This window comes from Nicotiana tabacum, chromosome 10, assembly GCF_000715075.1.
Source record: "Nicotiana tabacum cultivar K326 chromosome 10, ASM71507v2, whole genome shotgun sequence".
Lineage (NCBI taxonomy): Eukaryota > Viridiplantae > Streptophyta > Magnoliopsida > Solanales > Solanaceae > Nicotiana > Nicotiana tabacum.
The window spans coordinates 150,008,394-150,023,436 of NC_134089.1; the positions used below are offsets into that span (position 1 = coordinate 150,008,394).

The window sequence follows — 15,043 nt, forward strand, 5'->3', positions numbered from 1 at the left end:
TGAGCCGAGGGTCTTTCAGAAACAACCTCTCTACTCCTTCGGGGTAGGGGTAAGGTCTGCGTACACACTATCCTCCCCAGACCCCACTAGTGAGATGTCACTGGGTCGTTGTTGTTGTTGTATACTTGTATGTGCATTTGGCCGCAATAGAAAGACATTGTCTACGACCCTTTAGATGCAGCTGGTTGAAGTAATGGACACATACGATATTTAAAATTACATGTGATAAAAGAGAAAACTTACAACATTTAATTTGAAATTATACACACACAAAAACAGATGAAGTATTCGAGATAATTAATTCATAGGAGTAATTAATATCTCAAAGGGCAGGTTTGATAATGGCATAGTTTGAGTTGACTAATGGAGCATCACCTTTCAACATACCATCAAGTTCTTTAATGAATGTTTCCATTGCAAAACCAGGCAAACAAATTGGAACCACAATTCCATTCTCACCTTTCTTGTTTTTAAATGGTATATAAAAACTAGCCACACCAGGAATTGCACCCACTCCTCCTTTAGCTGGTCCACCATATACTGCTTTTCCCCATCCAAAATCCACTTCTCTAAATCCAGCTCTAGTCACATCTGATACAAGATAAGTCCTCACCACTGTAAAATGAGGTCTACCTTTTAACACCATTAAATCTGCCACTGATTTCATATATTCTTCAGTCACATCCGTCTTTGTTTTCTTCACTAACTCGAGTGCATATGCTAGTGGATTTTTGCTCAGTTTAGCCGCAGTTGTCACTGCTACGGGGAATACAAAGGCGTTGCCGTAGTAGCCAGTAGGCAAGGGTGGATTGAACCTCGCGTTCGAACGTGCATTGACAATACAAAGAATGCGGACTTCCTCTTCTGGATCAGGTTTTAGGGACATTGTTCGACAACGCCAAAGGACTGCTGTGAGAAGTTCAAAAGTGGAACACTTACGCAAGTGATAAGGGACAAATCGACGAAGTGCTGAGACTTCAGAAGGGCCAAAAAAGAAAGATTTGTGAACCATGTCGTCTAAGGGGATAATGGTATCCTTTGTATCGGGTACTTCATCGTATTCGTGATGTGTACATGTCACTTGGGGCGGATTTCTTGCATTTAGCAATTCTCGACACCAGACTGGAAGTACAGATGGAGCAGATGCACCGCGTGCCATTTCACCCACTGCAGTCATGAATTGGACAAGACCGGGTGCATCACTCATTGTGTGGTTTAATCTCAGCGAGAAGATAAAACCACCACATATTAGACGAGTTACCTGCATATAATTGATATATCAGTATGCAGAACTAGATTTTTAGTTTATGCGTTCTGCACCAAAATTTCTTTACTTACTGGGTTTTGGATATATTACTTATACATATTTAATGATTTTTTCAACAAAAATAGTTTGGTCCAAAGATATTTGGTTCTACCGAATTCGTTGCTGGAAGGCTGGCTCCGCCCCTATCTACCAGCCCAAAACGATGCTCAACTTTTTTCTCGCTATCCATGAATGCTTGAATGGTATAAGAATGTACTGTATGCATTTGAAGGATTTAATTCTAATATACTGACGTTGTAAATGATTTTTGCAGCAATATTAGTTTAATTAACAGGATATATAACATACTATTTCTCTATTTTCCAGGTTGCCATATAGAGTTTGCTATATACTTCCTCCGGTCCACAACAAGTGACCAATTTGTTTTGGGCACACTCATTAAGAAAATATTAAATTCTAGACAAAAATAATTAGTATGACTAAACTATCTTTAATTAAATGTTGCAGCATAGTTATAATAACACTTACTTCTCTTCTCACATGTGAGGAATAAATGACTTTTTAGGGATACGTACATAAGGGTAATATTAGAAAAACAAATTGAATTTTTTCTTGATTATATAAATGGAAACTTATTTTAGACCAAAATAAATAAGCAAATTGATCACTTATTGTGGACCAGAGGGAGTATAAAGGCTAACTTATTATTATAGGTCGACTCAATTTCATAGTGTAAAAAATAATACATTGAGGGGTCATTTGATTTGAAGACAAGTTATATTGGAATTAGTTATGCTGGAATGTAGATATCCAGGTATTATTTCTTATCGACTTTTATATGTTGTATTAATTTTGGGATTGTCAATTTTATTGTTTTATCTTGAAATTATTATTCCACCTCTAGTAGGTATAAGTTATCCTAATATTCTTTTTAATCCTAGGATAACTTATCCTAGAATAAGTAACCAAATATCTATATATCTATATTAAAGAAATAAAGTTACCATACATAATTGGCATTGTGGTTAAGCCAAGTGACATACTGAGAAAAAGCCACTTGGCATTTTAGGATAAAAATTTAGGAAAAAATTAATGAGAATCTATATAAAGATTTCGAATTGATAATCTAAATCTAATCAATGAAATTTTCAAATGGTAAGTTTGGATCATAAAAAGAAAGGAGCTTATATTGTGGAATCTGTTTGCATGTACATTTTTTAATTGGATTTTTATCCAATTAAAATTAAGTACTTATAAAATCATTTTAATAACATTGCGTTAGTATAATCAAATTAATTGAATTTTACATGCATACCCAAACCTCTTAGCATCGATTCATGTTTTTGAAGAAAAAACTAAAATATTTGAATAGTGTAAAGTTATCCCAAACTACGTTTTATATTTATACTGTTTTCAAATTACACAAAGATCAAAACTACACAAATGAATTTGAGCTAAATTATATAAATGGAGGTCACCATCTAATCTAAGATAGGTAATTTTATGGATAATTTCGAGTTGAGTTTTATTTTCTATATGTTTAGGAATTAGAAATCATGGAAGGACCTTTTCACTTAGTAGTACTAACTGAATAGAGGATATCAGTAGTTTTATAGTAAATTAACATATCTATTTATATTTTGAAAAAATTTAAATTATAATTTAGTTTTAAACGTGATAGCTAGTGATAATTTAAGGATAAAAATATTTGAATATAAATAAAGAAAAAAATTGCTTATGGCACATAATGCAAAAGTAATAATTATTAAGAAAATCAGTAGTCATGTGCAAGAATTACTTATGGGATGGAAAAGTGATTACTAACAAACCTCCTTTAGTAGCATGAGATACAATTTGCAGACCAAAAAAAGGGGGGATTAGGGGTACAAGAATGTGTGACATGGAATGAAGTAGCGGTAGCAAAGTATGTATAGAATATTAAACAAAAAAGCGACACTTTATGGGTCAGATGGGTGAATCGCATTTATATAAAGGGGAAAGACTGATAGCAATATGAACCACCACAGGATTGTGCATGGTACTGGAAGAAGATTTATGACATTAAAACTAGCTTTGAAACTGGTTTTGAGCAACAAGGATGGAAGAGAAAGAATAAACAATACATATATAGTTAAAAATGGATATAAATGGAGAAGAGGTGAAGCACCTAAATGGCCATATGCTAGATGGATCTGGAACAAACTAAATGTACCAAAACATTGCTTTTATAAGCTGGCTGATTATGAGACAAAGACTGCTTACAAGAGATCGACTGCACATGATAGGAGTAAGCTAGTAGAAGACATGTCCTCTATGTGGTATGCATGATGAAACAATTCAGCATTTATACTTTAAGTGCCAATTTTCAAGAAGAAGTATTGAGGAACTTGACAGCTGGCTGGGAATAAAGGTCAGCCAACCAGATCAGCAAAACATATGGAGAAGATAGGAAGATGTATAAAAGGAAGAATCTGTAGAGGATTTGTGACTTCAATCATTGCAGCAATCATGTATGGAATATGGAAAGCAAGAAATGAAGCTCTATGAAATCAAGCAGTGCCAATTCCAGCAAAGATATGAAAGAGTATTAAAGAGGATAGTAAACATAGAATGCAGTTGATAGTAGACAATAGGAAGAACAAGAAAGATAAAGAATGGATAAATCTTTTGTACAAATTGTATTCTATAGAGCAGACCTACCTTCTAGGGATGCATAGAAGGAAAATACAATTAGAGGTAAGCTAAAGTAGAATAGCTTATAGTTTATAGTGTAGTTATAAACTTGTAAATATCTTTGTCAGGTGGAGATCAATAAAACTTTTCTTTCACCCAAAAAAAGATAATCAGTAGTTTTATGATAAAATCATAAAATAAGAGGGGAGACAAGCTTAATATTAAGCTAAGTAGTGTACTGAGAAAAGTCATTTGGTACTTTAGGATAAAATTCAAAAATATTTAGAGACAAAATCTAATAAAAATTAAGACAAATAAGATTTGATCAAATGTAATTTAAAGGTATTACATGTTCAGTATTCTTTAATATTGACCGTAAAATAAAGGGAAATTTTACCTCCTATTGCAAAGGTATACATCCCATTTATTATAAACCAAAATTATTTTAAAATATTTTTCTATAGCTACCTTTTATATTTTATAGCAATATAAGTATTTATGGTATATCCTATCATTGATGCATGAAATAAGGTATGAAATATGCTATTTATATTTTTCTTTTATCTTAGACAGCTGGACATACCTATTTTTAAGGTGATTGTCGTTACTTTATTCATGAATACATGGCACGAATACATGTGAATACATGCGCATACAACTGGACTGCCATGATTTTAGGCGCTTTTTACAGCTGTATTCATGAATACAGCCGCGCGAATACCAGGGGCGAAGCTACATGGTAGCAAGGGTGGTCAACTGACCACCCTTCGTCGAAAAATAATACCGTGTATATAGGTAAAATATTAGGATTTATATATATGTAATACATATTGAACACCCTTGTAACAATGAAGAGTCATTGCCCAGTGGCAAAGGGTGGTCAAAATTGCTTCAAGGATGCAGGATTGAACCCGCATCTCCACATTTATTTTTTCGTGTTCAAGTTTGAACACCCTTGAATAATTTTCTGGCCTCGGCACTGGCGAATACAACGAATACACAACTCAATAGTAACTATAAGAAATAATTGTATTTTATAAGAAGTAATTATGTATATTTTATTTTCTCTAAAATAAAATACAAGTGCCACAGTCAAGGGGTTAGGTTATTGCATATGTAGAAAAAGAAAACAGTTTATCCATTAGGAGATTTGAAAAATATAGTTTCATGTCCTTTTTTTTTAGTTAATATCTAATAATTTTTTATAATTTTATATAAAAGATTTAATTTTTAAAGTTATTTGCACATAATTCAAATAATCTAAATCATTATTTGATATAGTTTACATCCGCGCATTGCATGGGTACTAATACTAATAAGTTAGAAAAGAGAGATAATCAACCTGAATAAGAAGCAAAGGGCAATTAAGAACTCCAGCAGAGTGAGGAACATCAAAAAGAAGCTCGTCTAAGCATGGAAATGGAGGCTGAAGTTCATCTCCAAATTCTTCAAGTGTAACATCAGCGTCCGCTTCGACAAACATAATCCCTTCGCCGGTACAATCCACCATAAGTTTCCGGCCAGTTCCTTCCCGGAGCCGGCCAGCAAATGGATAGTAAAACACAAGTGTTTCAGCGATAGCCTTTTTAATAACATTAACAGGATCTTTCCCTTCCATAGAAGAATTCTTACTGTAAAATTGAATAACGGGAATTTGGAATCGCATACCTTCTTGATCATCAATATCCGAAAGAAACTTAGTTTCACGTGGAGTTGGTTTTTCTGGAGCTATTAGCTCTGGCTTTTGTCTCCTTACTGTGAACACTAATTCTGATGATTGCTTTGAATCCATTGAAGATGATATATAATCAAGAATATGAGTTTAATATTAGTGATTAATTGGGATATGAAGAAGAAATATTTGTTTGTAGATGAATTCCAACTATGAAACATAAAAGCTATATATATAGAGGTGGTAACAGTGGTATGTACCTGTAATGATGAAAATAGTAAGTGGGGGAGAAGAAGCGACGTTAGAGCTTAGAAACTCTATTTTTATGTTTTATTTTTTGTAAATTTTAATTAAGTACTACCAACTAACCAGGGTGTATTGTTGTTGCTGGCTAACCAGAGATGGATCTAAGAAGCTACCATTTTTATTAAGGGTTGTCAAAATATATAAAAAGTAAATATTACCAAAAAAGCAATGAAATTCAACATATAACATATATACATAAAAAATAAAAAAAAATTACCTACCTATATAGTTCCCGTGAAGGGGTGTCAATTCTTTGCTATAAGGTGGCTCCGTCGCTGGATCTAAAATTTATAACCCGTTTGGCCAAGCTGTAAAAATTAGTTTATTTTGAGAAGTGGTTTTTTTCAAAAGTGCTTTTCACAAAAGCACTTTTGGTGATAATCAGTTTGTGTTTGGCTAATTAGTTTGAAAACCACTTCTGAATAGCAATTAGTGTTTGACCAAACTTTAAAAAACTGCTTCTAAATGTATTTTTCTCAAAAGTGCTTCTCAAAAAAGTGCTTTTGGAGAGAAACTACTTTTTCCTGCTTCTCCAAAACTGTTTCTGCTTCTCCTCAAAAATAATTTTTTTTTCTTTTAAAAGCTTGACCAAACACCTTAATTTTTGGCCAAAAGTGCTTTTGGTAAAAAAAAAAAAAATACTTTTGGCAAAAAAAACTTGATCAAACGTGCCATTATTAATCTCTATGAGTTCCATCTTAATCCCCGTAGCTGACATGTGGTTGTTAGAATCTATGTTGTGAATTTCCAGCTGGCTGCTGAACGAGGAAGGTATTGACTTGAAATAGACTTGCTATTTTATGTGTACTATTGGCAGATGTCTGTTAGTGTTTTCAACTCAACAACCAATTTCGGCCTTTAAAAAATTTGTTTCTTTAAATGATTCAAGTTTTTGAAAGGTAAGTTACATGAAAATGTAGGAAGGTTTGGTTGTGTTTGGTAGGAAGATGTTTTCCATGGAAAATGTTTCTCTAGAAAATATTTTATGAAAAATGAGTACTTTTATCATTTATTTTCCTTTGTTTGATTGGTGAGTGAAAAATATTTTTTGTAAAATATTTTTTAATGTTTGATTAGAGAGTAGAAAATATTTTTCCTTCATACCAAACACCCTTTATCCGTAGTTTCAAGGAAAGTTTAGGCTTGTAATGACTTTAAATAGGTACTCCGTCTTTTCCAGTTTATGTGAACCTATTTCATTTTTGGTTCGTTCTAAAAAGAATTACCCCTTTCTAAATTTGGTAACAATTTAGCTTAAATTTATAATTCTACCCTCAATGAGAAGCTTTTATAACCACACAAATGCTTTGGGCCCCTTGTTGGCTTGTTTAGGACCACAAATTCCAGAAATCTTCATTTTTTTTAAAATTCGTGCCCAGTCAAACAGGTTCACATAAATTAGAACGGAGGGAGTAATATTTTAACTTAAAGGACTCGTCAGTTTATTTAATCCTTGAGCCAATTAAACTACACCAATCGAGATATGAATTTTTGTTGAAAATTGAAAGTATAAAGTTTAATAATTTTAAGAATTAACTGATGTTTGGCCTTGTTGATACCGTATTTTAGTTTCGGAGTCCGGTACAGTTTCATTATAATATTTATGACTTATTTGTGAAATTTGGTGAGAAACAAAATTAGTTTGACGTGATTCGGCAATCCATTTGTGAAAATAGAAGTTTTAAAGCTTTTTTGAAAATTTTATTGGATTTGAGGTTCAATTCGTAGTTTTAGGTGTTATTTTGGCGATTTGATCGCGCGAGCAAGTTCGTATGATTTTTTAGGACTTGTGTGCATGTTTGATTTGGATCCCCGAAGGCTCGGGTGAGTTTCAGATAGGCTACAAGCTGATTTGAACTTAGAAAATCTGGTATTTTGCTTCAGTTGGTGTTTGGTATAGACTTCTATGCGATCACATATGTCCAACCGCGATCAAGAAAGGGAATTGGGACTGGGGAAAAACTACCCTACGCGAACACGAGGTAAAGGACTCGAACGCGGAGCGATGGGGTACTACCCTTCTTGAACGCGTCGAACCTACGCGAACGAGTAGCAGTAGATTGGTTGGGCCGGGAAACTTGAGGTTACACTATGTGAACGCGGGTCTTGTCCCGTGAACGCGAAGGTCAGGGGGGGCTAAACCTTCACGAACGCGTGTAGCCTCTCGCGGTCGCGTAAGCCCTTAAGGCACAGCTCTTCGCGAACGCGTCAGTGTTCACGCGAACGCGATGAACACTGACGCCCAGTGATAAAAAGTACCAGTACAGGATTTTTGTCGTTCTTTCAAATTTTCAAAAGCTAAAAAGCCTAAAGAGACGATTTTTTCAAGTTATTTTCTTTCCCAATTTGTTGGTAATTTATTCTAACCTACTTTCTTTCAATTATCCATTACATTTTATTAGATTTAAACCTCATGGTGGAAATTGGGGGTTTGGGTAGAATTAGCGATTTTTGTATAATTGGAATTTAGACCTCGAATTGAGATCGGATTTCGAAATAAATTATATAATTGGGCTCGGGGTGAATGGGTAAATGGATTTTGGTCCGAACATCGGGTTTTGACCAAGTGGGCCCGGGGTCGATTTTTGACTTTTGGGGAAAGTTTGGGAAATCTAAATCTATGCATTGTAGTTGATTCCTTTAGCAATATTTGATGTTATTGAGTTAATTGTAGCTAGATACGAGTGGTTTGGAGGCGAATTCACGGGGAAAGGCCCCGGTAGAGCTTAGAATTGACTGCAGAGTGAGGTAAGTATTGTGTCTAACCTTGACTTGAGCAATTAGGAACCCTCGGACTATGTGCTATGTGATTCTCATGTGAGCGGCATATATGCGAGGTGACAAGTGCTTATACGCCGCCAAATTATTTTTTTCCCTGATTTACCGCTTTTCATTAATTATTTCCTTTCATGTCTTAACTGTTATATGATCTATATGCTTTCCATGCTTAATTTCTACTTGTTATTCAATATCTTCTCCTGTTCATGATGTTAGTTATTCCATAGTTTCATGACTCCCTACTATTTGTTTAAATTGACTTACTTGCACCTTCTAATTGTCAATTGCTGGACCGGTCTCGTTGTTTAGTATTACTCATGTAGATTCCTTTATTGTGCAAGTTCCCTTTTGGTTCAGTTTGGTATTTATTGATCGTAAAGGCTTTGTAGTTGAACTATTGATTTGGTTGTGTTCTGAGTATTTGGTACTAATATGGTAGGATCGGGCTGCACGCCGCAACAGGTGTAATAAGGGTAGATTGATATGGTTGAATAAGGGTGAATATGCTTTATGAGGTGGGATCGGGTTGCACGCCGCAACAGATGGATGAAGGGTGGATTGATATGGTGAAATAAGGGTGAACTGTGATACTAATATTGATATATAGTGGGATCGGGTTGCGCGCTGTGACATATTTATATACATTATCTCTGTGGTTGGTGCTATTACGGTGGAATAACGGAGGATTATGTATTGTCTGGAGGGATCGGGTTGCGTGCCGCAACAACCTATATGTTTCTATTTCTTGAGCTATGTTGGTTTTTACGGTATTTGTAATTGAACTGTTAAATATTGAAAAATTCTGGACGATGCTGGTTTATTCTTGAGGCTGTGGGTTCAATTGACTGTTTAATTATGTTCAGTATTTCTATTATTCTGTCATTATTATATATACTGCGTACAGGTTGTAGTGTAGGTGACCCGTCTTAGCCTTGTCACTACTTCGTCGAGGTTAGGCTCGGCACGTACAATACATGGGGCCGGTTGTACTGATACTACTCTCTGCAGATTTTGGAGTCGGTCCCAGCGGTGGCTACTAGAGAGCTTGGATTGGATGGCCTGCAGAGACTTGAGGTACAGCTGCTCAGCGCCCGCAGCTCTTGAAGTCCCCTTCCGGTTTTTATTTAGCTATTTATCTTCTTTTCAGACAACTTTACGTTATTTTAGACCTTTGTATGTATTATTCTAGTAGCTCGTGCACATGTGACACCAGGTTCAGAGATTTGTAATAGATGTTTGGCTGGTTTAGCTTCCGCATTTATGTTTTAGATTATTTAAGTTATTTTAGCTCTTTCTTAATATTATCATTTAAACCGTTAAAGAAAATAAATTGTTCTAACGTTAGTTTACCTGACAAGTGAAATGTTAGGCGTCATTACGATTCTAACGGTGAGAATTCCAGATCGTGACATTATCCCAGAATAAATAACCAAACATTAGGTAGAAAAGAGAAATAATTAACCTGAATAAGAAGCAAAGTGCAATTAAGAACTCCAGCAGAGTGAGGAACATAAAAAAGAAGCTCGTCTAAGCATGGAAATGGAGGGTGAAGTTCATCTCCAAATTCTTCAAGTGTAACATCAGCGTCCGCGTCGACAAACATATTCCCTTCGCCGGTACAATCCACCATAAGTTTCCGGCCAGTTCCTTCCCGGAGCCGGCCAGCAAATGGATAGTAAAACACAAGTGTTTCAGCTATAGCCTTTTTAATAACATTAACAGGATCTTTCCCTCCCATAGGAGAATTCTTACTGTAAAATTGAATAACGGGAATTTGGAATCGCATACCTTCTTGATCATCAATATCCGAAAGAAACTTAGTTTCACGTGGAGTTGGTTTTTCTGGAGCTATTAGCTCTGGCTTTTGTCTCCATACTGTGAACACTAATTCTGATGATTGCTTTGAATCCATTGAAGATGATACATAATCAGGAATGTGAGTTTAATATTAGTGATTAATTGGGATATGAAGAAGAAACATTTGTTTGTGGATGAATTCCAACTACTGAAACATAAAAGCTACATATAGAGGTGGTAACAGTGGTTGTACCTGTAATGATGACAAAATAGTATTTTTATCAAGGGTTGTCAAAAATATGTAAAAAGTAAACATTATAAAAAAGCAATGAAATTCAACATATAACATATATACATAAAAAATAAAAAAAAATTACCTACCTATATAGTTCCCGTGAAGGGGTGTCAATTCTTTGCTATAAGGTGGCTCCGTCGCTGGATCTAAAGGATTTAAACTCTATGAGTTTATTCCTTAAAGTTCTTTGCATTGAATCTGTTGTATTCTAAATTTATGGGTTAATAACTACCATTTATGGCAATTTTAATAAATTCTTATACATAAATTTAAGTTTCGCATCAAAATATCGGATTCAAATTAATCAGACGCTGCTACTCTAGATCCGCCCCGTAGAAGACATGTTAATGGTTGTTAGAATCTATGTTGTGAATTTCCTGGCTGCTGAATGAGGACTGCATTGACTTGAAATAGACTTGCTATTTTATGTGTACTATTGGAAGATATCTGTTAGTGTTTTCATACTCAACAACCAAGTTCGGCCTTTAAAAATTTGTTTCTTTAAATGATTCAAGTCGTTTCAAGTTTTTGAAAAGTAAGTTACACGAAAATGTATGGAAATTTGGTTGTCTTTGGTACGAAGGAAAATTTCCATGAAAAATATTTTTCTAGAAAATATTTTTATGGAAATGAGTGCTTTTATCACTTATTTTCCTTTGTTTGATTGATGAGTGGAAAATATTTTTTTAGGAAAATATTTTTTATGAAACTCTCCTCACCCTCCCCCTCCCTTCTCCCTTCTCCCAAGTCTCTAAAAATTCACACAAACCCAAAGGAACTAATGTGCTGCTTTAACTTTTTTACGCAAAAATAATGTTGAAATTTGTGCTTCATAACTAAAAAGAAATACTCTTTTTTTGGTTGAAAAGAAAGTATTCTTTCTAAAACATGAAAATAAAGTACCAATTTTATTGAAATAAAAGAAAATACTTTTTCTACATCATGAAAAGAAAATATTCATTTTGTTGAAAAGAAGAAAAAAAATACTTTTTTATATCATGAAAAGAAAATAATTTTTTTGTTGACATGAAAAAAATATTTTTCTACATGAGAAGAAAGTAATTTTTTTGTTAAAATGAAAAAAATACTTTTCTATATCATGAAAAAAATATTCATTTGTTGAAATATAAAAAAACTATCTATATTATGAAAAGAAAATACTATTTATAATACTTTTATTTAGGACGGGGTGGGGTGGGTAGGTGGGGGTGGGGTTTGGGGTTTGGTGGGTGGAGGTGGGGTGTGGGGATGAGTTGGTGGGGACGGGGATTAGGGTGGGGAAGGTTGAGAAGGAGTTTTGAAAAATATTTTCCCTTTTCTTGATAGGAAAAATATTTTTCTCCAATTGAAGGAAAATGAGTTCATGAGGAAAATGTTTTCAAAATATTTAGGCCAATCAAACAAGAAATAATTAAAAAAAATATTTTTCGGAAAATATTTTCATTCGTACCCAACACACCCTTTGTCTGTAGTTTTAAAGGAAAGTTTAGGCTTGTAATAACTTTAAATAGGTAATATTTTAACTTAAAGGACTCGTCAATTTATTTAATCCTTGAGCTAATTAAACTACACCAATTGAGGAAAATATATTTATGATGGTTGTTTTGTATATTTATTTTTTTCTTAAGCCGAGGGTTTACTGGAAATAATTTTTCCACCTTCATAAGATAGGGGTAAAATTTCCATAGGTATTACCCTTCTAAGACCCCACGGTACGAGAATTTACTCATTATGCTATTCTTGTTGTCATTGTTGGTTTTGTATATATAAGTTAAAGTCTTAAATAACAAAAAGAACATACTACGCAAAGTGTGTAATCTATCAGCAAGGTACAAAGCCGAGTGCACGTTATTTCTCAAAAAAATACAGGATAGAATTTTTTTAATTATTATTCAAAGTAAGACCATCGATAAATCTGATACGATTTGTAGAGACTATTTACAGCTCCTTCATAGGAGATTGGACGAAAGAGAATCTACTTGTCAAAATTACACCTAAGTACGTAGGAAGAAAAAAAAAAGAAGCCAAAGCTGCAGGAGAGACCCCGCTTTATTATGGATGCTCCTAAAATCTCACACAATTATGATTTAACCATATGAGATACAATGTACAATTTCTCGTATTTTCTTGGACTATCTGTTTGACCCAAAATTTAGATCTGAACTTAATCAGTTAGATTTAATAAAATTGAGTCAATCTTAGCTAATATTAATATCCAAAAGATATATTAACTAATATTATAATAAGATGATATGTAGATTATCTGAATAGAAATAAATATTGACAACACTAACAATATTCAACGACCCAAAAAGAAGGGGGATGACACTAATAACAATAAATATCATGGATTACATTTAAGTAAATAAGAACGTGCGGGTCACCCGAAAAGGGGTGAGATCTATGGATATTCCATCTAGCAATAATGAATGATTGATGAGCCTTCGAATGTTCAGATTGTTCTTGGATCAGGTAGAAAAGTTAGACAAGAATCTTAGGAAAAAGGTATTTGTTGTATGTTTGCAATAAAGCCAGATTCAATATCAAAAGTCAATGTCTTTTCTTACAAGTGAATATCTTATGTCCTCTGTAATTTTGTCTCTTTCTATTTATATGGAACATATACATAAATACCTTAATAGTACAAGTCCAGAGAATATCTACTAGAATATTCTCTTTAATGTCTTATCATAAAAAATAGCCGTTATTATCCTGTCTAAGGTGAATGCTCGACCTCGACCTTGACCTTCAACAACTCGCCGACCCTGCCTTCACCTCTTAAGAGACCATTTCGACCTTGGGAAGGTCTTTATCCAAGTCGCACTGGTGATATGTGGCAGCCCATGAAGGCCTTCTTAATGCTATCACGCTTTAATCATATCAAAGATAATTTTTTGACCCATACAATTAGTCCTTCCGCTTATTTAGGTCATTATAGCAAGTGAATTCAATGAGCGGATAATGTTGTTCATGGTCGAACTTATCGAGTAGACCATATAAGTCGTAGTAATCGTGGCTAGCGGGCAACGTGGCCTTCTGTCGGATGCATTTTTCAAATTTCTTAGGTTTTCCGGGTAATTTGTTGGAGTCGCCTGGCCCAAGGGATGGAGTGACGTCATGACATCATGAGTCATGATGACACTTGTTCTTGACGCGTTGCTTCTATTTACGTGTGACCTTTGATTGGATCTGCCATTTCAATTCTGGTGCCAATTATGATTAGCCGTTTCGGGTTTGGTGCTATGATTTCTAAAAATAGGGGTTGATGAACATGAATTCGAAATTTTGCTCTTCTAAAATTTTTGAGATATCAACCTTCTTCTTTGAATCTTCTTTCTCTGTTTTGTTGCCCTACACCATACTCGAATCTCTCCTTCATGTATTCTTCTTCGTTATTTCGAAGCATGTCAAACTTACCCTCAGATGCTGGTGAAGGGAGTCGTGTTGCTCCCTTAGCGGTTGTGTTTCCTACCTATAGGGAGAATGTTTCCGCCATTGCTGAGGATGAAGCTTTCCCGTCGGCGGAGGAGATACTACCCCGCAACCCCGACGTCAGGTCTGATCTCACCCGATTACTGGATGCAACACCCAGGAATTTTCGATCGCTGATGGCATCCAAAGAGTTGGCAGAATTCAAAGCCAAGTTTGGTCTTCCCAACTACGTCGAACTAGTCCCGGCCGAAGGGGACGTGGTGCAGGTTCATCGTCCTGGGTAATATGCTTTTTACCCCTACCTATTCCTCATCGGTTATTCGTTCCCTCGTCTACTGTTGGTAGAAGAATTTTTTCGCCACTACAGCATTTGCCCTGCTCAGGTTGCACCGTATATCTACAAAATTATCAGAATGCTGATTAAAATTGTCGAGTTGGCCGGGGTTGAACTGACCCTTCTGCATTTGGTGCATCTATTTGCCCTTAGCTTTTATAGGGGAACGATGCTGAACCTTAGCCACCATGGAGGCATGTCACGACCCAAATCCATGTGACCAGCACCCGACACACTATCCAACTCGAGTGAACCAACCCATATGACGCACCCAAATCATATACATGAAACTAATTTAACTGTGGAAGCTCTTTGAAAATCATATATATTTTCAAGTTAAATAATAAAATATTTTCAATTCGAAATTAAACATGACACCTTTCATGATAATAACAATGAGACTAAGTAAAATAAATATATTTTCATATATATTGTGTACAACTCCGTTACTACAACCTTTCACAACTATCTATGGAGCCTCTATACTAA

At 34.8% G+C, this 15,043-nt stretch overlaps 2 protein-coding genes across 4 annotated transcripts; both read right to left on the minus strand.

The window, feature by feature from the left end:
* Positions 1-207: 207 nt before the first annotated feature.
* On the minus strand, positions 208-10,688 carry LOC107824435 (benzyl alcohol O-benzoyltransferase-like). 3 transcript variants are annotated; one of them, XM_075223402.1, is made up of 3 exons: positions 10,485-10,688; positions 5,283-10,343; positions 208-1,261 (listed from the first exon to the last, which is right to left on the minus strand). In XM_075223402.1, exons 2-3 carry the CDS (start codon positions 5,730-5,732, stop codon positions 323-325), a joined length of 1,389 nt encoding a protein of 462 aa, XP_075079503.1. In that variant the 5' UTR covers positions 5,733-10,343; positions 10,485-10,688; the 3' UTR covers positions 208-322. The 3 variants fall into 3 exon arrangements, with proteins under 3 accessions (XP_075079503.1, XP_016506677.1, XP_016506678.1); XM_016651191.2 differs by having other exon boundaries at positions 5,283-6,226; positions 10,159-10,688; XM_016651192.2 differs by having other exon boundaries at positions 5,283-5,467; positions 5,609-10,688.
* On the minus strand, positions 10,108-10,608 carry LOC107824433 (benzyl alcohol O-benzoyltransferase-like). Its single transcript, XM_075224009.1, has one exon. The coding sequence runs from the start codon at positions 10,606-10,608 to the stop codon at positions 10,108-10,110; it is 501 nt and encodes a 166-aa protein (XP_075080110.1).
* Positions 10,689-15,043: the final 4,355 nt, after the last annotated feature.

What these genes read in the sequence shown, in the direction of transcription:
- LOC107824435 (XM_075223402.1), bottom strand. Translation starts at nt 5,732, where the DNA reads ATGGATTCAAAGCAATCATCAGAATTAGTGTTCACAGTAAGGAGACAA. An exon ending in GCCCTTTGCTTCTTATTCAG is followed by an intron (nt 1,262 to 5,282) that starts GTTGATTATCTC and finishes AATTATATGCAG; the next exon opens with GTAACTCGTCTAATATGTGG.
- LOC107824433 (XM_075224009.1), bottom strand. Translation starts at nt 10,608, where the DNA reads ATGGATTCAAAGCAATCATCAGAATTAGTGTTCACAGTATGGAGACAA.